Raw genomic sequence first — 25273 nt, forward strand, 5'->3', positions numbered from 1 at the left:
TGTTCACAATTCTTTTTTGTTTCTTACGGCCCAAGTCATAACAATTGGTTTGTGCACAAGTCTTGAGTTACCAAAAAAACCCTTCAGTACCTGTTACACTATGTTCTGTAGATTTTTGCAACATGAAACAGCTACATTAAGTACAAAGCACTTAGAATCAGCAATGGGCAAAATAAATTAACCATCATCTCACTTGTAAGTAGTGGATAATCCATTTAAATTGTACTGCTGGGCTTGTTCATCCTGTTGCTTAATGCATGTTCAGTTGATCGAGGGGAAGAAATGGTATTAGCTGGATCATTAAGCTCAAAAATGGCCCTACAGATTCACGTCAATAGTGCACAGAGTGAAAACCTGCTCTGCATCCTTCTGTCGGATGTTCACTTTAAGCACGCAAATGCCATCACCAATACTTTGTTCAGTGCGATTAGCCCTGTAAATCTGCCGGTGCCAGAGCCAATTTGGTGTTTTAAGGGCACTTGTGGCATCCCAAAACGGATGTTAGTGAGCACAACCTTTCACTGACAGGCTCAAGTCCTTGTCAGAAGTGTTCTGTAATCTACCAGGAGAATCGCAAAAGTGACTTGGACAATTTTCACTTGTTCCCTTTGGGGAATGTTTGACCTTTACTCAGCACTTTTCTTCTCCCAGCCCCACCCAGACAACAAATGGTGTGTTTGAGTACTGAGTACAAACTGGAATCACTGGAGCAAAATGATGTCCTGCTTTGGAAAAGTGCATTTGAGTTCTGATATATTATGCGTAGTACTGCTATAAACTTGTCTGTTCTCAGTCTCTGCATCGATTTTGATTCTTTCCTATTAATTACAGTACAAAGATGGAAAAAAAATAAAGCCAAAGCCAAATTATAACAGTGTGGACGTCTCGGAGGTAGAATGGGAAGACACAGATGAGATTGTGAGTTGTTTTGTCTTTTTATTTTGCTTTAATTTTAGGTTTATTCCACCTCTATAACTCTGTCTTTGCCTCAGTTTATCTGCTGATGAAACTCGCCCCCGTGCTCTTGTTACCATCAAAGTCTATGATAGCAATTTTCTCCTTGCTGGCCTCCCATATTACAGGCATGATCAAACAGCCACATCAAAACCCACTCGATGATGCGACGAGACCGCTAAATCACATGCAAGGCCTCTCACAAGATTCACAACGCTTGAAACGCCTTGCAAGATCTTACGTAATTTTGCGAGATGACGCGATCTGGATCTCGCCCTCGTTGGGCGGATCCACATATAAATGTTTAATGGCTTATTTAAATATGCCACTGCCCGATTCTCCCGAGGTTCGGGAATGAACGCCCGCTCCTGGGAGACCTCGCCATGATACCGTTTAGCACTGATCCACAGAAACGTGGACCAGGCATAAAGGCACCTGGGTGGGGGGGCGGTCTCCCTGGCCTTTGGAGACCCTTGCATGGTCAGGGACAGGACAATGTGGCACCCTGGCTCTCCCTCATGCACCCTCGGTAGCACTGCAAGGCTGGCAGGTGCACTATCAGGATACCAGGCCTATGACAGGAGGATGGAGAGGGTGTACGAAGGAGGAGCAGAGCAGGTAAGGAGGGGCCTCTGGGAGGTTGGGGGGGTGGTAACTGGGGGTCCTGAAGGTGGGGTCCTGTAAGGGGCATGGGGGCCTGAAGAGGGGAACATTTAAGAAGTATTTAGATGTGCACTTGCGATCCCAGGCATACCAGGCTATGGGCCAAGTGCTGGGAAATGGGATTAGAATGGCTAGGTGGTTGTGTTTGATGCAATGGGCTGAAGGGCCTTTTCTGTGCTGTATGATTTTATGACAACCGTTCCTTGTGTAATATTTACAGGTTTCAGGAACGTGCAGAGTTGGCTCTTTGTTACATTCTGGGAGTATTATACTTGACGATAATTTTTTTTAATGTGCAGCTCAGAACAGCTATGGTGAATGGTGAGACTGGGACAATGTCAATGAATGTGAAAGTACCAGTTGAGGAAGGGGTAAGATGTACATTTATATTTGTCATGTTCTATTTGTGTTGCACAATAATTAGTTTACTTTCATTCACCAGATAGGTTTTAGTAGGTGTTTTCTTTTATTCAATTCTGTCAAACTACCCTGTCAATTCACAATTCCATACAAAGATATTTCGGAGGCGGGATTCTCCCATTCCGGCGTGATGGCCCAACGCCAGCGTATAAAACACGGGAAGCCCTCCAGCGTCAGACCGACCAGAAGTTGCGTAAATCTCCGCAGTTCCGGGGGCTAAGGTGGCGGCGGAGGGGTTGGCGCCGCACCAACCGGCGCCGAAGGGACTGCGCGAGTTAACGCATGCGCAGAACTGCTGTCATATTGTGGCGCATGCGCTGGGGGGTGTCTTCTCCGCGCCGGGGTGGCAGAGCCCTACAGGGGCAGGTGCGGAAGGAAGGAGTGCCCCCACGGCACACGCCTGCCCACAGATTGGTGGACCCTGATCGCGTGCCAGGCCACCATGGAGGCCCCCCCCCCCCCCCCCCCCCCCGAGGACCACACCAGCCAACTTATCTACCAGGTCTCGCCGTGTGAGACCATGGCCGGGATTCTCCCCTACCCGGCGGGGCGGGCTGGAGAATCGCCAGCCAGCAATTCCTGCCCCCGCCGAATCTCTGGTGGCGGAGAATCCGGGACACGGCGGGGGCGGGATTGACGCCGGTCCCCGGCGATTCTCCGACTCGGTGGGGGGTTGGAGAATCCCGCCCCATGTCCAATCCACGCCAGCGGGACTGGCCAGAAACCGCCGGCCGCTCAGCCCATCGGAGCCCGGAGAATTGCCCCCGAGCGGCGTGGCGTGATCCCCGCCCCCACCCGAAAACCGGCGCTGGAGAATACAGCAGCCGGCGTCGGAGCAGCGGGGCAGGATTCACGCCACTCCCAGGGATTATCTGACCCGGTGGGGTGTCGGAGAATCACGCCCCAGATCTTCCATCAACTAAGGGTGGATTACTTTTCTCCCAGTTTGTGGGTGAAGTGCAAACCTTCTCCTTGTCCAACCACAGAACAATTGACATCAAAAGATCAACTTATGAGGAAATTGAGCTATAAACATATAATCGACTGCTACTGATCTCGTGCACTAAAAAAACTAAACCTGAATATTAAGTGTTTGCATATCAGAAAATCATGTGCAAAAGGGGCAAGTTTGGGAAGACACTGATTTTGATTGCAAATGCTATGATAGCGAGCAGGGTACTTCACCACATCAAAACAAGCAACACAATAATATGGACTATTGCAAATGAAGAACGGTCAAAGTGTCAGCATTGAATTCTTCAGTGAAATGGACTGCATACTTAGCTTTTCCATCGTGGTCAAGCTGGTCATGGGGCTTGCGGAGGTGGTACCCACTGGCTTTAGTTACCTCCCTCCGCTGTGTCCTCATCATGGCACGAGATGTTTTTTTTCTCTCTGAGCTAAACAATCCTGCCTTTCTTTCATCTCCCCAACAAAAGATCCACCCCAACGACAGAAAATTGGACACTTCTTCCTGCAGGTGTCTTTACAGCTTTAAGTTACTATAAGATTGTAAATACTGCAGCAGCACATTAGTTACTGCTCCTAATGATGTGAAATCCTGTTTGTAATAATTTGCAGTTGCAGCAAGCCATGCAAGCATAATTTTAATTTTATCATCTAATTTTTGATTCAATCAAGAGTTATTAATAATAATAATAATCTTTATTGTGAGAAGTAGGCTTACATTAACACTGCAATGAAGTTACTGTGAAAAGCCCCTAGTCGCCATATTTCGACGCCTGTTCGGGTACACAGAGGGAGAATTCAGAATGTCAAATTCACTTACAGCACGTCTTTCGGGTTAAAATCAATGTCTTATCATTTTTCATATGCCACAGTAGATTATTACCACTGGCATCTAACCAACATTTAACACACTCCACCTTTTTAATGCGTAAATCTCCTACTTTTTCTCCTAGCCTTTCTGAACCCCCGGGTCACATACATTTTTGGCTGGTAGGCCATCTTAACACCTTGCCCTCAGACCTCTATCCATGTTTTTCTGTAACTGCCAAGTTGGTGAGGTGGGGTCGTCAGTTAGTTTCGCCACCCCCCCCCTGCTGACTTCATGACTTAACAACCCCAGCTATGATTGTGAACTACAGACACATGCTGACTATCACTTTGTCAGGTACCAGAACAGGGAGCTGCTTCAATATGCTGAGAATCAGGAATAATTGACCGCCATAAGCTCATAAGATATAGGAGTAGAATTAGCCTATTTGGCCGATCGAGTCTGCTTCGCCATTCGATCATGGCTGATATGTTCCTTATCTGTTCCCTGCAATGCAACAGACCAAGAGCTGGATTGCGAAATCAGCCAGAGCATTGCCTCCCTAGAACACATGACCTAGGAGCGGGAGTAGGCAATTTAGCCTCCTGAGCCTAACACCCTCAACGTGATCATGGCTGATCCCACCCTGGCCTCAACTCCACTGCCCTGCCCGTTCTCCATAACCCTTCAAACCATTACCAATTAAAAATCTGTCTAATTCCTCCTTAAATTTACTCACTGTCCCTGCATCCACCGCACTCTGGGGTTGCGAATTCCACAGATTCACAACCCTTTGGGAGAAGTAGTTTCTCCTCAGATCTTTTTTTACATTTGCTATGTCTTATTCTCGCTTCAGAATGCCCCACAAGAGGAAGCATCTGCTCCACATCTGCTTTATCCATACCTTTTATTATCTTGTCTACCTCAATGTGATCTCCCCTCATTCTCCTAAACTCTTGAGGCTATCGGCCTAAACTGCTCAATCTTTCCTCATACAACAAACCCCCTATCTTCCGAATCAATCTAGTGAACTGCCTCTGAACTGTCTGCACGCCATCTTTCCTCAAATAAAGGGACCAAAACTGTGCACAATACTCTGGGTGCGGTCTCACCAATACCTGTATAGTTGCAACAACACTTCTTACCTTTATACTCTATTCCTTTTGCTATAAATGCCAGCTCTCCTTATTATCTTCTGCACCTGCATGCTTGTCTTCTGTGACTCATGCACGAGGACACCCAGATCCCTCTGAATGGGAGCAGCCCAAAGTCTTTCCCTATTTAGATCATAAGTTGCCTTCCTATTTTTTCACCAAAATGCATGATCTCACACTTATCCACATTAAACTCCACCTGCCACATTTTGGCGCACTCTCCGAAACTATCTGTACCCATTTGTAATGTCCTTATTTCCTCATTGCAACTTACTGCCCCACCTATTTTTGTGTCATCTGCGAATTTTGCTATAGAACCTTCTATCCCTGTATCCAAGTCGTTAATATAGATTGTAAATAGCTGGGGCTCAAGGACTGAACCCTGTGGCACCCCATTAGTTCCATCATGGTGCTTGCAGCAGAGCAGATCTTTCTAAAATGTCCAGACATCCAACGTTTTTTCCATCTTTAGGGTGACATTGATGGTATCATCCTAATGAATGAGCTGTCTCTTTGCTGTATATTTAGTGGTGCTTTAGGAGCTTAAAATGTAACAGAGCAATTGCTGAAAATTGATTATCAGTAGAGGTTGAGACAACTGGTTCTATTTACAGAAGGTGTCCTCTAACATTTGTGACATTGTGTGGGGTATGAAGTAACTGTCACCAAGTTGTAACGGAATCAGCTAATAGATTTTGATATTTAATTGCGATTGGTGGAAGTTACTTTGACATGCAAGGCATGAGATGGGACCATTACAATAAAGTACCTGTTTACACAGATATGTTGCAGGTACTTGGCAGCCTTCAACCTCAAAGTCATTCAATGCCCTTCCATGAGGCAGTCAAGTGTAATTATACATTGCAAGAGTCAAATCCAGTATCCGAGCAATGTGAGTGGAAAGGGACAGGATTGTCGGTCTGGGTCTGAAATGGTTTGACTACGAATCCACTATCCATTTGTTGTTTTGGAGTTTAGAACACCATTCCAGCATATATAGAATAGATTTTTTTTATTAGTGGGGCTGGTGTTATGTGTAGATCAATCTAGGTAGGATGGCTGGTTCTCTTCCCTGAAGGACATTGGTGGGTTTTCCCAAATATTGATAGCTTTTGTTTCCATTTTCTTGTACAAGTCTACAAATTAGAAGATTGATTACATTAAATTTCGCAACTTTCCAAGGTGGGATTTAACTCACAGCCACTCCTCATCCAGTACCAAAATCACAAGAACACTATACCCATTTCTGACTAGCATACCAAATGTTGATGTATCTTGCTAATGCAGCCCATACCATTACATGTGCATGGAAAGTTGGTGTTACTTGAATGCCAAATTGACACAATTTACCTCAACTGCAAGGTGGATTGTCATGAGTTGATCGACAGAACGCATGTAAATTGTGGTTTAGGATTGACGGGACTTATCTCACCAGTGTGAGTGATGTTGTAATTTTAGCTGCGTACATTACTCATTTTATACATTAGCTAGGCAAGGATAAGAAGATCTAACGCTCGATACACATGTCAAGTCACCTGCATATTGTGAAGGTGCTGTTTTGCAAAGCTTTCTGTATATGTCCCCATAAAGTGCATGTGTACCTTCAATTCTCTGGAAGAATATTTAATTACTACTAATTTTAAAACTGTTTTCTCTTTTTGAACTTGCAGAAACGTGTCTTGTTTCTAACCAATGACTATTTCTACACACACATTGATGACACACCTTTCAGGTGACATTCTGTTTCCCCCTTTGTGCTTCTGTTAATTTGTAAAAAAAAAGGTATCTTGTGAAATGAAATGATACACAGCTGATGATCTGTAGAAAGTAATTTTATTCAATTGGGTGAAGAACAAATAAGAAAGTTACTTGCATTGTATCTCCTCCCAGGCATCTCTAACATATTTTCAATTTATAAATAAAGTTGCAATTTTAGCTTAAGCTGGCTAAAGAAATGAAAATAATGTGGGTCCATCACTGACTAAGGCGGTGTGCCATTGAGGTACTGTTTTAAGATGACGTAGAGATATTTCTCCTACTTTTCAGTACTGTTCCAACCTCATAACCCTGACCTGTTGAACTTGCATAGATAACCTCCTCCTGGCAGGTGCCTTATGATCAAGAGGGAGCTCTCCATGGAAAATCATAGCAGTGCAGCAATGGGAGCTTCTGAAAAGGCGGGAAGGCAGGTTACTGGGTCAAAGAAGTCCTCAGGTGTCAAACCAAATGTTTATTGATGGCTTTAGCCTGAACCAGGTGGTAGGAAATTGGGCTGAAATGGGGGCGAGAAGGCACCTGTACACTCTCTTCAATCATTAAAGAAATTCAAGGCCCTTACCCCGACTGCCATCTTTCACCAGTGAGCTTTGGTTTTCAACAATTGGAGGTCTGGAAGGAAAACTGCGAGGCCTAGCCCCATATCCTCTGCTTTCATTTATCTACAGCAGATAAGATCTAGCAGATAGTGGTCAAAGGGAGGTTGGGGTAGCAGCCAAGGAAGGAATTTGAGCTTGGGGTGAGGAGGTGATGATAAGTCTCTAATCAAGTCTTTCTGCTTTGATCTCTCATATTCTCCTGATATAAGTATCCTAGGCACAAGGCCTAATGCCAATCTAGCTTTATCAAATGCCGCTCAAAAGTAACATTTTATCACACAGAGAAAAGAAATGTGGTCAGTAAGATGGGAATACCCCACTGTCTCATTTCTGTGTTTACAGGCACAGACCCAGAACTGCTTCTCCAGGGAATTCTCAAATCCTAAGGAAACATCAAAGGCAGAGAGTTTGAGTATGTCAGCATTTGCAAAGCAAAAAAGTAATTCATTTTAGTCAGCTGAATATCTGACATTTGTAGAAGGCCATTATCCATGGGGCAGGATTTTCCAGTCTTGCCTGCCGGCAGTATCTTGTGGTCCCATCAAAGTTATTTGACTTTTGGCTGGCTTGCCGCATTCATTGTGGTTGAGTCTGCCGTTCCAGGGCCAGAAACTCCCAGCCAATGTTTAAGACTCCATAACCAAAACTACAAAAAAAAAATCTACCCTAGTAGAAGCTGTTTGCTTCTATATTGTACATTCTTTCTCATAGGAACATACATTGAGGGTACAGATTTTGTGAAGTGTTTCTGTCCTTTTCTGTGTAGGTCCTGATAACTGTGCATTCTACTAAAACCATGGAAGAGATTCTCTAGCCTCCCACCTGTTTCTCGGTGGCAGGAGACGGTGCGTTGCCCCCTGGCGGCGGAATCTTCTGGTCCCCCCCTATCAATGGGATTTCCCATTGATTCTACCCCTCGCTGTCAGTGTGCACTGTCAGCAGGACCGGAAGATTCCGCTGATGTGAACAGCCAGAGAATTCTGGCCCATGTATTTTCACTCATTTCAGTTTCCTTGGACCTAAGCTCTGCAAATCCTTCCCTACACTTCTTCACTTCTCTACCTCACTTTCCTTAAGACAATCCTTAGAATCTATCTCTTTGACTAAGCTTTGGATATCTGACTCAAAATGTCCTCATGTGGTTTGGTAACATATTTTGACTTATAATTCTTCTGTGAAGTCTGTTGGGACATTTTATTACATTAAAGGCACCGTGTACTGTTACTGCTGTATAAAGTTACTGTTGTTGTTCTCCAGGCGCTATAATCAGGAAAATCAAAATGCTCCCAATGGAGAGATTGAGAGAGTGATGCTTCAGAGACAGTGCCCTGAAAGAGCATTTGTAACCATAGAATTCAATTGGATTGAATTCAGTGCCCTGAAAGAGCATTTGTAACCATAGAATTCAATTGGATTGTGCCATGATTATGTTCGGCAAATACTGCAGTGGTTTCCCATTGCCTCCTGCAGCATGGCTGACCAGGAAACTCTCCCACTCTTATCTCTTCCTATCAGACATATTGGAAGGATTTACAGATTGATAATCAACCTATTTGGCCACATTAGAAACGCACCTTTCATGGCCATCAAGCACTTGTCTAGCCAGTGGTTTATTTCAAAGTATTTTCTGCATATATTCTGAGCACAAAGAGAAACATACACAGCTCATAATAATGGTACTGACAGATTTGATTGAATATTTCTATCTATACTTACACTAACATGTTTATAATTCAATGATTTTCTTTTCAGCCTGTGTATTGTTCTTACGAGAGGACACGGTGAATCTCTATTCATTGGAAATGTATCTGTGGAAGAAGGTAGGAATACATTGCGTGATTCTCGTGAATTAACATTGGATCATGTGCCATTAGCATTCAGAGACCTGTTGCAGAGATCACGATATTGAAAAACAGTAAATTGAATCAGTGACTCAACATTATATTCAGCCCAGCAAAGTGGAGTTCTTCCAATGGTTATTTACATATGGAATAAGTAAATCATGGGAAAAATGGTATCTACCCATGAGATTGATTTCAGTAAGTCTAGATACCCTCTCTGCCTCCCACATTTGAATCCAATGGCAAGACAAATTTGAGATGAAGGCCTGCATTAATAGGTGTATCCAGATCAGAGGGCTGAGTTTGCAACAAAGCCTTGCTACCATGCCCAGAGAGCTAGAGAGTTAGCATATTTCCTCAGTCCTGCAAATGCACTGGGGAGATGGGTGTCTGAAAATCATGGCTTACCCATACCTAATTTAGCTCATAGCTTCTTGAGGTGCGGTTGTTGCAACTCACAAGCAACCACCTGGAGCCATAGGTAAGAGTTGTGTCCACAGAAAAGAACAAAGATTGGAGGCTACCTTAGATGCGGGTGGCAAATAATGAAAGCTTTCTATCAGTCTCGGCTGAAGTTGAACTCTGCTAGATGAAATGAAAAGGTGGTGTATCCAAATACTTAATTCCATTAGTTTCGATAGTTATGTTATATGACTGATGCTGCTTTTTATATGTTAAATGGTAATTCTTAACAAATTGGTATGTCCTTTGAAGTCAATGAGAGATAGAATCAGAGACTCTTGCCCTGAGGTTGAACATGTGCTGATGAAACGCTGTTGTTTTCCTTTTATTAACTGTCCTGCATACTGCATATATCTTTCCTCACAAGCCCGATGGTAGTCGCCTTCAAAAGTGGCATACGCAGAATATGACTTGCTCACTCAAATTGCAGGAGTGACTTACTGTAGTTCATAAGTTCATCCCATTTGATGAGGAATTTCTGCAAATACGAAAACAAGAGTTCCCAAAGAAGGTGGGGAATAGGGAAGTACAGGCTTTTGAGCCAAAGAAGCTTGCTTCAAAATCCATTGTTGATTCTCCTGCAAACATTGACATACAAGCTTATAAGTATCTGCAGCACCATGCATCCCAAGACAGCTCTACAATCAGCATACCAAATTCCTAACTTTACATGTAAGGCAGAGAGAGGATTGATTAATGGATCCCTCCCAGCTGTTCACCTGGTACTATATCACTGTATCTCGCCAGTGCCATCAACGGCAGGAGATATATGTAGTAAGTAGGAAAACAGAACCCTGGGTGATATGCCAAGTACAAGTGAACATGAGCAGTTGACGGTGTAGTGGAGGACCAAGAATCATATTAGCAGAGAGCTAAGTTCCATCTTTCCATGGGAACAGCCAGATGTGCTAGTTGATAACAGAGCTTGAGGCCATCAGGCCCAGTGGCAGAAGTTCCGAGGTTAGGGTTGAGGATTCTATATCCCACAAAAATGTGCAGCTCAAGAGAGATTTAAATTGTAGCCTCCCACAGCAGCGACCGTTCTGCCAAAGTTTTCATCTGAACTGAATGCTCAGACTTCTGCCTTACACGCCTGTTGCCTCATCCCAGATCAGCTTAGTTGACTGGAGGGAGATGTTAATAGGGACTTCAGAACAATATCATTGTTGTAAGAGGATCTTCTCCTCTGCTAAACCAATGCACATCTTTCTCCAACTCCATTTGGTTCGGTAGAGCTGTATTGTTCAGTTCCCTTCATAAACCACAACCTTCCCCAAACAAAGCCAGAGTATCTCTATTATCTTCAGAGTCCTGCAAATATATCTCCTTGGCTCCATCCCCTTCCATTCGCTTATCTGCAATCTTTTGTAACATCTACATAACTATGATTCCGTACTCTCAACATTGCCCCAATAAAGTTGGGAGTTGTTTATAGTCCTTTTACAAAATGAGCATGAAGTACTTTTGAATCACTAATTAATTTTCATTTTAAATTTCAGGGTTGCATGACATAGTCCAGCCTGACTTGACAATTGCAAATGAATGGTAAGATGGTATTGACTATATGCTGTAAGACCTGAGAATTCAGCCAAGAAGGCTGCCGTTCTATCATTTATTTGTTAATGGTATGCATGTTCTCAGTAGGAAAAGAAAAGAGAGACTTGCATTTTCAAAGAACCTTTCACAAGCTCAGGATGTTCTGAAATGTTTTAACGTAATGTAGGAAATACAGCAACCAATTTACACATAGCAAGCACCTACATACTGCAATATGATAATGACCAGATCAATGTTTTTAAATGTTGACTGAGTATTATTTAAATGACGAAAAACTGCAGAAAGCTGCAACACAAAGGGACTCGGGGGTACCTAATAATAATAATTTTTATTGTTGTCACAAGTAGGCTTACATTAACATTGCAATGAAGTTACTGCGAAAAATCCACAAGTCGCCCCACTCCGACGCCTGTTTGGGTACACAGAGGGAGAATTCAGAATGTCCAAATTACCTAACAGCACACCTTTCGGGTCTTGTTGGAGGAAACTGGAGCACCCGGAGGAAGCCCACGGAGAACGTGCAGACTCCGCACTGACATGACCCTAGCGCTGTGAAGTAACAGTGATAACCACTGTGCTACCGTGCCGCCCTTTTGCACGTAACACAGAAAGCCAGCCACAGGTGCAGCAGGTAATCAGGAAGGCTAATGAAACGTTGGCCCTTACTTCAAGGGGGTTGGAGTATGAGAGTAGGGAAGTTTTGCTGCAACTGTGAGACCAGAGCGAGATTCAAAAACAGAGTCCCATTTCGGGTGCGTTAAGCGTTAAGACCCCGCTATGCAATAACACTTTGCTGTTTTTTTTACCTCAGCGGGGAATACCTACAGGTACGGACAAACATGATCCTGACATGGTGGAACTCGCTGTGGGCCAAGGGGGTAACTCCTGAAGAGAGTTGCCCCAAAGCTCATCCAAGGTCCATCCTCCCCGCCCCACAATTGAAGATCTTCCAACCCAACACTCGCCAAACCCCCATCACCAGCCCGCCCGAAAACCCCTAAATAAGCAGACTCCCTGAGTCCCCATAAATAAAGAGACCCCCCCCAGAGACTCTTAAATAGGGAGGCCCGCCACGTCTCCTAAATAAGGAGACCCCCCCCTAGTGAAACCTCCCAAATATGAAGACTCCCAGAGATCCCCGAAATAAAGTCCCCCTCAGAGACCCACTTAATAAAAGAGATCCCTGTCTAGAATCCCCCCAGGAAAGAGACCTCTGTCTGGAAGCTAGAGGACAGTTCAGAATGTGGCCGTGCAATAAATTATTGTTGTAACATTCACATGGGCAATAAAACTCCTGGCTCAGACACAGGAGCACCACATGTCAATTCTTGGGCTGCAAGCCATTCATTAATTTCCCTTACTGGGCTGTGATTGAGAGCTTCCAAACACGCACAGCTGTCTGCTTTGCTCTATTCAACTTCCTTCACAGGTGAGTAACTCTGAAGTGCTCGAACCACAATATTTATAAACATCAAGCTTTGATACACAGGTTCTGGACCACTCAAAACAGAGTTAAGAGCTGTCAATTTCCAGTCAACCGCTTCAAAATCACTCAAGCATGATGGAAGATGATTGGACAGCATTTCATTGCGATGTGGGGGGTGGTTAGCTGCGAGACCTCACTATCGGCCAGCCCACTCAAAATGGTGGCCCGACAGTGGGATTCCCCAGGGAATCCCTCAAAATACTACCCATACATAAATCTCCGCATGCTGCAGGTTGGGAATCACTTACTGCTGGGAGTGCAAATCATGTGCAGCTCACCTCCGGTGGGAGTAGATTCCCCGTTTGGGAGACTATGGGCGGGATTCTCCATAGCCCGATGCCAAAATTGGGATTGGCGATGGTCGGAGAATGGCTTACGACGCCAGATTCGGGGCAGGCGCCAGGGGGCTGCTGCTGGGGCTGGGATGAGTGGTGGCCAGGGGGTGGGCTGTGGAGTCGGGGTGGACGGGTTAGGGTTCCACACGGCTGGTGCCATGTTTTCCAGCCCGACCGGTGCAGCTCGTCAGCCCTGCGCATGCACGGCACGGGACGCGCCAATTCTGCGGCCTTTTTCCACGCAATCCATGGGTGTTCCATGTGGCGCCGGTGCTAGCGCCTCACTGGTACCGGAATTGCTGAGGGGTTCATGCCTATTTTCCCATCGTGAATCACCTGCGGATTCTCCGTGGGGCCAGCACGTAGCCTCAGGAATGGAGAATTCCGCCCTATGTTTACCTGCCAGAGGAGAATTGCACCCGATTTATGACCTCCCTGAGAGCGCAAAGTAAGATGCAATTCCATGTCCCTTGCCATGCCAATTTATGGGCAATTCCCAGAGGGAATCCTGCTATCGGTCCATCATTTTGAGCGGGTGACCCTTGCGAAATCCTGCGGCTGACCATCCCCCCCACACCCTCAGCCAACCCCCATTGCCTGGGTGCGCCCCCTACCCCCAGGGCAACTCAACTCATTCCCCTCCTCCCCCCCCCCCCCCCCCCCCCCCCGAGAACTCCTGTAAAAGGGAGATGACCCCAATGATCCCTTTATTAGGGAGATTACTCTGGCAGGAGTTCGCAATGCTCAAAATGACTCGCAAGATTCAACGGAATTCCATGAGATGTCGCGATTTTGAACTCATCCACACTGGCTGTGATCCAGACAGCAAATTTAAATGAGCCGCATGTGGACCAAGCATAGCGGCACCTGGGGGTTCTCCCAGGCCATTGGGAACAAGGCAGTGTGGCCCTCTGGCACCCAGGCACCTTGGCACTGCCAGGGTGCCCGGGCACTTCCAGGGTGTCAGGATGGCAGCGCCAGGGTGCCTAGGTGCCAGGTTGGCGGTGCCAGTGATCGTACCGGGGGGGGGGGGGGGGGGGGGGGGCTTTGCCTGGTAGGTGGTGGTGGGGGGTGTTGAGCGGGATTCCCAGTGGCCTCCCCAAGGTTTGGGGGGGTTAGGATGGGTCGAAAATGGGAGGGGAACCTAATGGGGGGGAGGGGGGAGATTGGGGCAGCCAGACAGAATGGCGTACTGATCTGCGAGGAGCCTTTCCTTTCGCCGGCAAGAAATCCCTCTAAGTGCCATCTCGGTTGAGAGGTTCTCCCCGAGGCCCCCAAAAATTACAAAGTGCTGTTGAATAGCGGGATGTTTTTCAGTGTTACAGCACCAAGTAGCACCTCGCTAAACGTGCCGTTCAGCGAACTTTAATTCAAGTCCGCTGAATTGCCCCCTATGTTTTCAAAACTAGAGGGAACTGAATTTTCAAGGGTGGTTGGTATTTTGAAAGGATAGACAGAAGGAAACGGTGGTGTGGTATCTGCCCGATATTTAAAACAAATACTCCAATATAATTACGATTTTTACATCAATTTATTGCTGAGATATCATATTTGAAGTTATCTGATGCTGTAATGTATATTTTTGGAACCTCACAGATTTGAAAGATCATACTTCAGTGAAAAATTGTAGCTGTAACTGATGGGGTCTTTGCTTAACTCTTCTGGCAGGATTTATTGTGTAACCGACATTGATTCAGCCCACCGCAAGCTGTCTCAAAAAGCAGCTGTAATTCGCTATCTTTCTGGAGAGGATCCAGATTTGGAATGTGAGTACAATAAAACTTCAACCTATTTATTTATCGAGTGCGACTTGACAGATTGAGCATCTGGGAGTTTGGTGAGTGAGGGAGTGAGGTCAGTGAGGTGAGGTGAAGTGAATGGAGGTCATGTCTGACAAATCTGTTAGAGTTCTTTGAGGAGGTGACAAGGAAGTTAGACAAAGGAGGACCAGTGAGCGTGATTTATTTAGATTTCCAGAAGGCCTTTGACAAGGTGCCGCATAGGAGGCTGTTAAATGTTAAGAGCCCATGGTGTTAAGGGTAAGATACTGGCATGGGTATAGGATTGGCTGACTGGCAGAAGACAGAGAGTGGGGATAAAGGGATCTTTTTCAGTATGGCAGCCAGTGATTAGTGGTGTGCCTCAGAGGTCTGTGCTGGGACCACAACTTTTCACAATATACATTAACGATCTGGAAGAAGGAACTGAACACACTGTTGCTAAGTTTGCCGATGATACAAAGATATCTAGAGGGACAGGTAATATTGAAGAAAGCAGTGGGGGGCTGCAGATTCTCTTAAGGTTAATGTGCAGCTTCAGTTGGCAGTTAAGAAGGCAAATGCAATGTTAGCATTCATGTCGAGAGGGCTAGAATACAAGAGCAGGGAATACTTCTGAGGCTGTGTAAGGCTCTGGTAAGGCACACCCCATTTGGAGTATTGTGAACAGTTTTGGGTCGTGTATCTAAGGAACAGTGTGCTGGCCTTGGAAAGAGTCCAGAGGAGGTTCACAAGAATGATCCCTGGAATGAAGAGCTTGTGGAATGGGGAGTGGTTGAGGACTCTGGGTCTGTACTCATTGGAGGATGAGGGGGGATCTTATTGAAACTTGCAGGATACTGAGAGGCCTGGATAGAGTGGATGTGGAGAGGATGTTTCCACTTGTAGGAAAAACTAGAACCAGAGGGCACAACCTCAGGCTGAAGGGATGATCTTTTAAGACAGAAATGAGGAGGAATTTCTTCAGCCAGATGGTGGTGAATCTGTGGAACTCAGTCACAGAAGGCAGTGGAGGCCAAATCACTAAGTGTCTTTAAGGCAGAGATAGATAGGTTCTTGATTAATAAGGGATCAGGGGTTATGGGGAGAGGGCAGGAGAATGGGGATGCGAAACGTATCAGCTATGATCGAATGGTGGAACAGATTAAATGGGCCGAATGGCACAACTCTGCTCCTCTGTCTTATGGTCTTAAGTGGGGAAGGAGATGCTCTTTTTTTTCTTCTTTCTTCAGTCTCTGGTATTTGGTTCTTACTTCAGACAGGGGAAGGAACTGGTTGTTGAGAAATTGACAAATTATTCTATTTATGATAAATAGTTTGTAAATTCAAGATAGCTCGCCTGAATGAGCATCCTAAGACAAACATATCTTCAGGAATTGTCACCAGCTACAGAGGCTTGGACTCTGGGTTTCAGAACTTGAGTAGTGGCTGGAGACACTGTAGTGGATCCTCAAGGCAGAGAATGACATGGATAGTGTGTTTAAGAAGGTGGTGTAAGTCACAGAAAGAATGCAAGGAGGCTTCAATGGAACTGCACAGGCCAAGTGAATGGGCAAGAGTGTGTCAGATAGAATATAATGTGAATAAAGATGAAGTTATGTACTTTGGTTAAAAAAAGCAGAAAGGCAAGGTATTTCTTAAACGATGGAAGTATTGATGCCAAAAAGGATCAGAGTATCCTTGTCCATAAGTCATTAATGCTTGCGTGCAGGTGCAGCAAGCAATTAAGAAGGAAAATGATATGTTGGCCATCATTGCAAGGGGATCTGATTAGAAGAGTAAAAGTGTCTTGTTGCATTTGAACAGAGCATTGGTGAATCTGCAGCAGGAGTATTGTGCACAGTTTTTGTCTCCTTATCTAAGGGAGGATATATTTGCAATAGAAATAGTGCAATGGAGGTTCACCAGACTAATCCCTGGACTGTCATATAAGGAGAGATCAATGAAATTGGGCCTGCATTTTCTATAGTTTCAAAGAATGAGAGGTTATTTCATTGAAACTTACAGGGTGTGGGAGGATAGATGTCGATGGGGGGGGGGCGATATTCTCCGGTCTGCACGCCGTGCTTCTAGGAGGAGGCGGCAACATTTTGAAGTGTCAAAGACCTCGGCTATCACTTCCTCCGCCAGCTGTGGATCTGTGTCTGTGGTTTGTTTACTAGACTGTGACCCAGACCCCGGTCTAGAACATGAATCCACCAAGCTGAGGGTATATGCACTGGTGGGTGGTGAAGGTGAACCCCCAAATGGTGTATCCTCTAAGGTTTCTGAGGCATCTTCCTGAGAGGTGGTTGGAGATGGGGTTATGGCTGGTCTCCCTTTTTGGCTTTTCCCTTTTCTTGCTGGTATCTGGAATAGAGAAAATAAAAAAATAGTGATTGACTAAGCAAACTCCTTCATTAATTCAATACCTCATTTTGTGGATGCAGCTGACAAATGCAAACTGGAGGCATCCTCGCTGGTTGCCTCCTGGTGGAGTTGCATCTTGCTTTCTGTGCAGGCACTGTCTCGTTCTTTCCTGGCTATCTTTGAAGCTTGCTGCTCATATGGGCTGAAGATTCAAATGTCCGTCTCTGATCTGGGAACGCTCACCCTTGCTGTTGCTATTCTTCCCCTGCAGAAGGGCAGAGATTGGTTGTCATCCCAATGGTTGCATGAGTATTTCAGGTTCATTCATGCCTGTGGAATTGATTAAGAAGTAAGTTCCTGAGCAACTACAATTGAGAGCACAAAGTGCAGTGCAGATGTCCCATCTGCTGGTGACTACTGAAACCCAAATTCCTATCTGACTACCCTATGCACTCGCATACTTAGACTGCCTGACACCCTTATGTGTGTCCATTTGCTGAGAGCGCAAGTGCATTTACCCCAGTGGAGAGAAGCAGATCATATATCCTTGTGCTGGGCATTTCTGTGGTGGGCTCCACTGGTGCTAATCTTTGCTGTGACCTTCACCAGGCTGCTGCCACCATATCGGAGAGCCTCCTTGCTCTCATCCTGGGAATATAGCACCTCCTGCCTTGCCTGCATGAGCTGGGGAGGGGGGAGGGGTTGGAATTTTCCAGGAGGCTTATCTGAACCATGGGGCCACAAGTTGTTTTGTTCTCTGGGACATTAAGTTCAGCTGAACTAAAGTTCCTGGCCTGCAATGCGTGAATGGCTTTCCGTGTGGTGATATCCTGGTTGTTTTGTAATTCAAAGAGTGACCTCTGGGAGCCTCAGAAGTATATAAGTGAATGTAAAGTCCGGTGACCCCTCACACTGGCTGGAGGAAGTAAAAGAGAGAGCTTGCATGTGCATGAGTTTGCTGTTGTTCATCTGTTGTCTTGTATATAGTTTACCCCCAGCTAATGTTGATAAATCATTTGTAACTTTACCTACAAGTGTCTTAAGAACATTACAGTCCAGGTGCCCTTAAAATATGACACCCAGGCTTTCAACCCCTTAAGGTTATTGTGTGGGGATGGTGACTTCCTGCCTTCTCCCTCCATGAGATTCAGTGAGCTCCGCATGGATACACAGGTAATCAGCAGAACAGCACAAGATTGCATGTAGTCAGCTGTCCTGCCCCAACTGGAATCATTCCCACTTCCAATTTAGATTCCACAACAGAAGATTCAACCCCAACTTTCGATGTATTTTTGTTTGTCAGTCAACATAAAGTAATTTTCCTGTACATGTTTCTATCTAAATCTGTCTATCATCCCACCTACTCCCTAATATCTCGTTGCTATGAAGGTGATGAGGAGTTGGTCCAGGAGGTGCTCTTCGATGCTGTCGTAACTGCTCCAATTGAAGCTTACTGGACAGCTATAGCCATGAACGTTTCTGAGTAAGTGTAACAGAAAGTTCTATTAATAGTAAAGTATATTTTAAAATATCCTAACGATCAGAATATGGCACAACTCTCCTTTGAATAAAAATTAACAGATATTTAAAGAATGGATAGTTTTGGGGTTTTTCTGCTCAATAAATAAGTCAGTTGCGGTCCACTGCTGTTCCATTAATTAATTTATTTGTTACTTTGCACAATTTTCCATTAATTACATTTTTTAAATATTCTTTGACCGGATGTGGGTGTCATTGGCAAGGCCAGCATTTGTTCCCATCCTTAATTACCCTTGAGAAGGTGTAATTGAGCCGCTTTCTTGAACTGCTACATCAGATGCAGATACACCCATAGCGTACCAGCTGCTAAGTTTATCCACTGCTCCATTAATCTATTGATTTACTGGTTGCTACTTTTTGATCTGTTAGTGTGTCTAATATTCTGTAAGTCACTGATGCATGCTGCGGTATTAGTATCTATTCAGTTACTTGAATCATCTTGAATAATAAATGGTGTAAATTATGTAGAGAAAATTTTTAGCAGTGAAAAATAGTAATTGGATCTCGAAGGTTCTAATGATAGCCTATCAGTGTAGACATCCATAATATTATTAGGCTTACTCTAATTTAATAACTGTAACCATTACCTCTTTGTTATCTAGCATATACCAATTCTCTGTGAGGTTTATCTAGCCTTGTTATCCTGATGTTATGTACGGATGAGTGCATTTTTTAAAAAACTTCATTTGAGATTTATTTATTTGACCCTTATACAGAAATAATGAAGATGGTATTGAAATGGCTTTCCTGGGCACTCGTGCAGGTCTGATGCGAAACAGCCTCTTTGTGGGGAAGGAGAAGCGCTCAAACAAGTAGGTGCAGATCATTAAAATATGTTTTTTTCACCTTTCAACCCTTTCAGATTGCAGATATGACTTCATGATTTCCTAAAAACTAAACAAAATATATTTTGCAAGAATGTGGTAACTGATCAGTCAAGCTGTTCTGCTGAGCATGAAAGCAATTAATCAAGTATTCACAGCAGCTGTTAGTAACGCTGCCAACCTAACATTACATTGCGGGCGTTATTGGATTGGTTTTAACTGGAAAAGCTTTTCTGTATTTGCTATTTCTAGCAAAATAATAAAGGGATATTTCAGGAATACGTTTACCTTTTTATTACAATTTCTAAAGACAGGAAATTGTCTCTGTTAACATAGTTCAACACTGTGTATACTGGTGTAAAAGTTGACTTTTTGAGCCCAAATTTTGAGGCAGAAAATTGGGTGTCAATTTCTACACAAGCAATATTTTTGAGGAGTTGAAATCCATTTATATTCTTCGGTATGACAATGCAGTTCGGTGCTTGTTTCATGCCAGGACCGACGGAGTGTGAATAACTCGATTGGTGCCATTTTGGAGCAACCTGGAGACACTTTCCCATCCATAGCTCCTTTCGCTCACTTCCTCCCTCTTGCTACCCCTCTCCTGAGCCATTGCTCGACAAGCAAGAGGATTGGAGAGGCAAGAGTTGGCCTGCGGGTGAGGCAACGAGCATGAGGGACACTGAGCGGGAGAGAGTCCACCTGCGGGAGAGGTGGTGAGCTGGAGAATCAGTGAGAGGGAGAGAGATGTCAGGTGGGCGAGGCGTTGTGTGTGTGGTGAGTAGAAAGAGTACACGTCAATGTTTTCAACAAATTTTCCCTTTTCTCATTGTATTTCCTCCTGGTATCCCTTCATGTTGTTCTTACTTACTATTCCATTTCAAGTCTATCTGAGGCCCAGGGACACATGAAATGCTCAGCTGCACTGTGGCATCATGATGCTTTTTCCAAAAATAGTTCTTCTCTGTGGGAGAGCTGCTATATTGCCTTTGCAGGTGGGCTGACAGCCTAGTCTTGCAATCTGCCACTTCTTTGACCAAATATCTGAGAATGCTGCTTGGGATTTTTACGAGCTGTCATCAGGAGTATTCCCACTCCTCCTGAACACACAAAGGCGAAGAAGAGCTTACTTCTGAGTCCTCTATTCCACTGTCACCAGCTAATACTGGTTGAGTCCAGAAACAAATTCAAATCCCATGTATGTCAAGGGATCCGAATTGAACTCAGGGCAGCTCCAACAGTCCAACAATAGGCTAAAGATATGATGCCACAATGGCAGCAGTGGTCAGTAGTTCCACACTTCCCTTCTTAGGACACTTCCTTCCAGTTATCACCTTGCTATAAATCAAGCCCGGTGATTTTGCAAGACAGTGGATGGACTGTGATACTGGTCATGGAAAGCAGCCGGATTAATTAACTCAGAAGCAAAATACCGTAGATGCTGGAAAATCCAAGTACAAATAAAAATGTCTGTAAATGCCCAGCAGATTAGGCCAGCTTTTGTGGCAGGAGAACCAAATTTAATGGTCAGAATCTTCTGAGAGATGAGCATGAGCTAGGGAGAAGGGGTGGGGGGGTGGGAGGGGGTTTGGGGTGGGAGGGGGTTTGGGGGGGGGGGGGGAGGCGGGGGGGGGGGGGTGGGCAGGGGGGGGGGGGCAGGCAGGGGGGGGGGGCAATGTGCAGCGTGTGAAGGCCAGTGAAACCAGATGGTCTCCCAGCCAGCTCAGGTGCGTGGAGACTCCTTTCTGGGCACTCCATGGTCCATGGATGAACCACCCAGATACAATGGCGGCAACAGAGCTGCCAATAGGTAATTACTATCCTATCCCAATCGCTGGGTCCTGCCTTCATGTATTAAAGGTGGGTGGTTAAGTCTGCATTTCTTGATTTAATTCTTGGCTGCAGAGCTCCTCCCGGATGCTGCTCGATGTTTTGAGGTCAGAGTGAGGTATTCATTTAATTACTGGCTGCTGTATTTAATTATTGTTTGAAGTTCTGCTTGCATCAATTTGTCATACTCAAATGCAGCAACTACATTAATGGGTATGCATTTTTTATGCAAAGGATGAATAGTTCCTACACAGATGTGTACATGGGCTGTATGCAGAACATTTATATGATACATACTTGACTGCCCTTGGTTCACATCCACAGAATATAATTGGTTTTCACTCTATACATTTCTGGGTCAATTGCCTCCTGCTCATTTCCCTTTTTTGTTTAAGCACATTTTATTCAAACTTGTATCAAAGTAGGTTACAGCAAATAAACACCCCGGTAAACATTCTTCCCAACAATCAACTATACAGTTTGTACAGATTCTTCTCCTTTTTCACCCCCCCCCCCCCCCCCCCCCTATCACCCTCCCCCCACCCCACTGCGCGAACAGCTCCTCAAACACGGTCACAAACATCCCCCACCTTTTCTCAAACTCCCCTGCTGAGCCCCTTAACTCATACTTTATCTTCTCCAACTGCAGGAAGTCGTAGAGGTCACCCGACAATGCTGTTACCCCCGGTGGCGATGCTGACCGCCACTCCAGCAAAATTTGTTGCTGTGCAATCAGAGAGGCGAAGGCCAAGACATCGGCCTTCCTCCTCTCCATGTGCTCCGGCTTCTCTGATACCCCAAATATCGCCACCAAAGGTCCACTTCCTCCTCCACTATCCTGGCTAAGACCGCGAGCACTCCCGCCCAGAATATTCCCAATTTTTCACAACCCCAAATCATGTATTCGTGACTCGCTGGCCCCTGCCCACACCTCTCACACTCATCTGCTACCCCCTGAAAGAACCCACTCATTCTCGCCCGAGTCATACGCACCATTTGCACCACCTTAAACTGTATCAGGCTCATCCTTAGAACATAGAACATAGAACGATACAGCGCAGTACAGGCCCTTCGGCCCACGATGTTGCACCGACATGGGAAGTCAAAAACTAAAGGCCATCTAACCTACACTATGTCATTATCATCCATATGCTTATCCAATAAACTTTTAAATGCCCTCAATGTTGGCGAGTTCACTACTGTTGCAGGTAGGGCATTCCACGGCCTCACCACTCTTTGCGTAAAAAACCTACCTCTGACCACTGTCCTATATCTATTACCCCTCAATTTAAGGCTATGTCCCCTCGTGCTAGCCACCTCCATCCGCGGGAGAAGGCTCTCACTGTCCACCCTATCTAACCCTCTGATCATTTTGTATGCCTCTATTAAGTCACCTCTTAACCTTCTTCTCTCTAACGAGAACAACCTCAAGTCCATCAGCCTTTCCTCATAAGATTTTCCCTCCATACCAGGCAACATCCTGGTAAATCTCCTCTGCACCCGTTCCAAAGCTTCCACGTCCTTCCTATAATGAGGCGACCAGAACTGTACGCAATACTCCAAATGCGGCCGTACCAGAGTTTTGTACAGCTGCAACATGACCTCATGGCTCCGGAACTCAATCCCTCTACCAATAAAGGCCAACACACCATAGGCCTTCTTCACAACCCTATCAACCTGGGTGGCAACTTTCACAAGAGGAGGTCCCGTTTACCCTTTGCAGTGCCTCACTCCATATCCCCCAATTGATCTGTATTCCCAACTCCGCTTCCCATTTCTCCTTGATCTTCACAGCCCGCTCGCCTTCCTGCTCCCCCAGCCACTTATATATATCCCCAATTCTTCCCTCCCCTTCCACATCCGGAAGCAGCAGTCGCTCCAGCAGGGTGTATTCCGGCAATCTAGGAAACCCCTTCCAGACCTTTCGTGCAAAGTTCCTAACCTATAGATACCTGAACTCACTACCCCTCGGCAGCTCTACCCTCTCCCTGAACTCCTCCAGACTGGCGAACCCTTCCTCCAAATACAAATCCCTCACCTTGCCCAGACCCACTTCCCTCCACCTCCTGTATACTCTATCCATCCCCCCCCCCCCCGGCTTAAACCCATGATTCTCGCACAGCAGCGTTAGCACCGATATCCCTTGCACCCTAAAATGCCTCCTCATCTGATTCCATATCTTCACCGTGGACTGCACTACCCGGCTCCCTGAATACCTACTCGGAGCCATTGGCAATGCTGCCGTCACCATATCCCTCAAACTAGACCCCTTACAAGATTCCTCCTCCATCCTAACCCACTCTACCCCTTCTCCTTCCCACCACCGCCGCACCTTGTCCACATTCACCACCCAATAATAATGAAGCAAGTTTGGCAGCTCCAACCCCCCTGTTGCCTCTGCCTCTGCAGCAGGGTCCTCCCCACCCTCGGCACCTTCCCCGTCCATACAAAGTCAGAGATGATTGTGTCCACTTTCCGAAAAAAGGCCTTTGGTATAAAGATTGGGAGAGCCTGAAAGATAAACTAGAACCTCGGCAGAATATTCATTTTCACCACTTGGACCCTCTCCACCAATGTTAAGTGTAATGTATCCCCACTCTTAAGATCCTCCCTGGCCTCCACCACCAACTTCGTTAAGTTCCACTTATGGAGCCCCGTCAATTCCCTCGCTACCTGAATCCCCAAGTATCTAAACCTATCCCTCACTACCGTAAATGGCATTCCCCATAAATTAGCCTGCTGTGCCAGCTCATTCACCGGGAATACCTCGCTTTTCCCTACATTCAGCTTGTACCCGAGAACTCTCCAAACCTCCCCAACAGGCCCATAATCCTTCCCTTACTCTCTAACGGATCCGAAAAATACAGCAAGAGGTCATCGGCATAGAGCGACACCCGATGCTCCCTCTGTCCCCTCATTATCCCCTGCCACTCTGCCGACCCCCTGAGAGCCATCGCCAACGGCTCTATGGCAGCGGCGACAGCGGGCACCCCTGCCTCGTACCCCTGTGTAAGTCAAAGCTTCGTGAGCTCATATAATTCGTCCTCGCCCTCGCTCTTGGCGCCACATACAGCAACCGCACCCATGCTACAAATCTCGGCCCAACAACCCTGAGTCAAACCTCCACCCTGGCCTCTGCTCTCATCTCGTACTAAACCGAATATCCAGCCAGTGGGGTGCATGGTCCCAGATAGCTATCCCTGCTCCGAGATAACTATCCCCGCATACACTGCCCCTGCACCCCAACCAAAATCTCCCAACTCACTACAAAGTATTCAAACCTCGAATACACCTTATAGACATGTGAAAAGACAGAATACTCCCTTCCTCCTGCGTTCTGAAAGTGCCATGGATCCACCATACCCATCCTCTCCATAAACCCCCCCAGCCCCCTTGCCATTCGTACCCTACCCATCGACATGGGGTTCGATCTATCCACCCTCGGCTCCAGGATACAGTTAAAATCTCCTCCCATGATCAACTGGTACGTGGCCAAACCCGGGATTGCTGCCAACAACCCCCTCATAAAACCCACATCATCCCAATTTGGGGCACACACATTTAGCAACCCTACCGGTGCCCCTTCCAATACCCCACTCACAATCACATATCTCCCACGTGGATCCCTTACCTCCTTCGTACTCACGTATCCCAATTTTTTGCTCATTAAAATTGGCACACCCCTCGATTTCAAATCAAACCCCGAGCGAAAAACCTGCCCGACCCACCCCTTCCTTAACCCTACCTGGTCCTTCACACAGAAGTGTGTCTCCTGCAAAAAGACAATCCCCGCTTTCAAGCTCCTGAGGTGCGCGAACACCCGCCATCTGCTCATTTCCAGCCACGGAGGTTCTCCCACAGCTCGTCCAATCCAGAGATTTCTTCATGGTCTCTAACAGTGGTTCGTGCCAAATGAGTTGAGATAACAA

The 25273-nt window shown here is 45.8% G+C and overlaps 1 protein-coding gene across 4 annotated transcripts in view; it reads left to right on the plus strand.

The window, feature by feature from the left end:
* Positions 1 to 25273, plus strand: part of cacna2d4a (calcium channel, voltage-dependent, alpha 2/delta subunit 4a) — a 591407-nt gene that overhangs the window by 218323 nt on the left and 347811 nt on the right. For all 4 annotated transcript variants that reach the window (XM_038781413.1, XM_038781415.1, XM_038781414.1 and 1 more), the window contains 8 exons: positions 832 to 918; positions 1917 to 1988; positions 6639 to 6700; positions 9096 to 9163; positions 11146 to 11191; positions 14693 to 14790; positions 18541 to 18634; positions 19407 to 19502. In XM_038781413.1, coding sequence (XP_038637341.1) covers positions 832 to 918; positions 1917 to 1988; positions 6639 to 6700; positions 9096 to 9163; positions 11146 to 11191; positions 14693 to 14790; positions 18541 to 18634; positions 19407 to 19502 — 623 coding nt within the window. The remainder of the gene's footprint in view (positions 1 to 831; positions 919 to 1916; positions 1989 to 6638; positions 6701 to 9095; positions 9164 to 11145; positions 11192 to 14692; positions 14791 to 18540; positions 18635 to 19406; positions 19503 to 25273) is intronic.

Source organism: Scyliorhinus canicula, chromosome 20 (assembly GCF_902713615.1).
Source record: "Scyliorhinus canicula chromosome 20, sScyCan1.1, whole genome shotgun sequence".
NCBI lineage: Eukaryota > Metazoa > Chordata > Chondrichthyes > Carcharhiniformes > Scyliorhinidae > Scyliorhinus > Scyliorhinus canicula.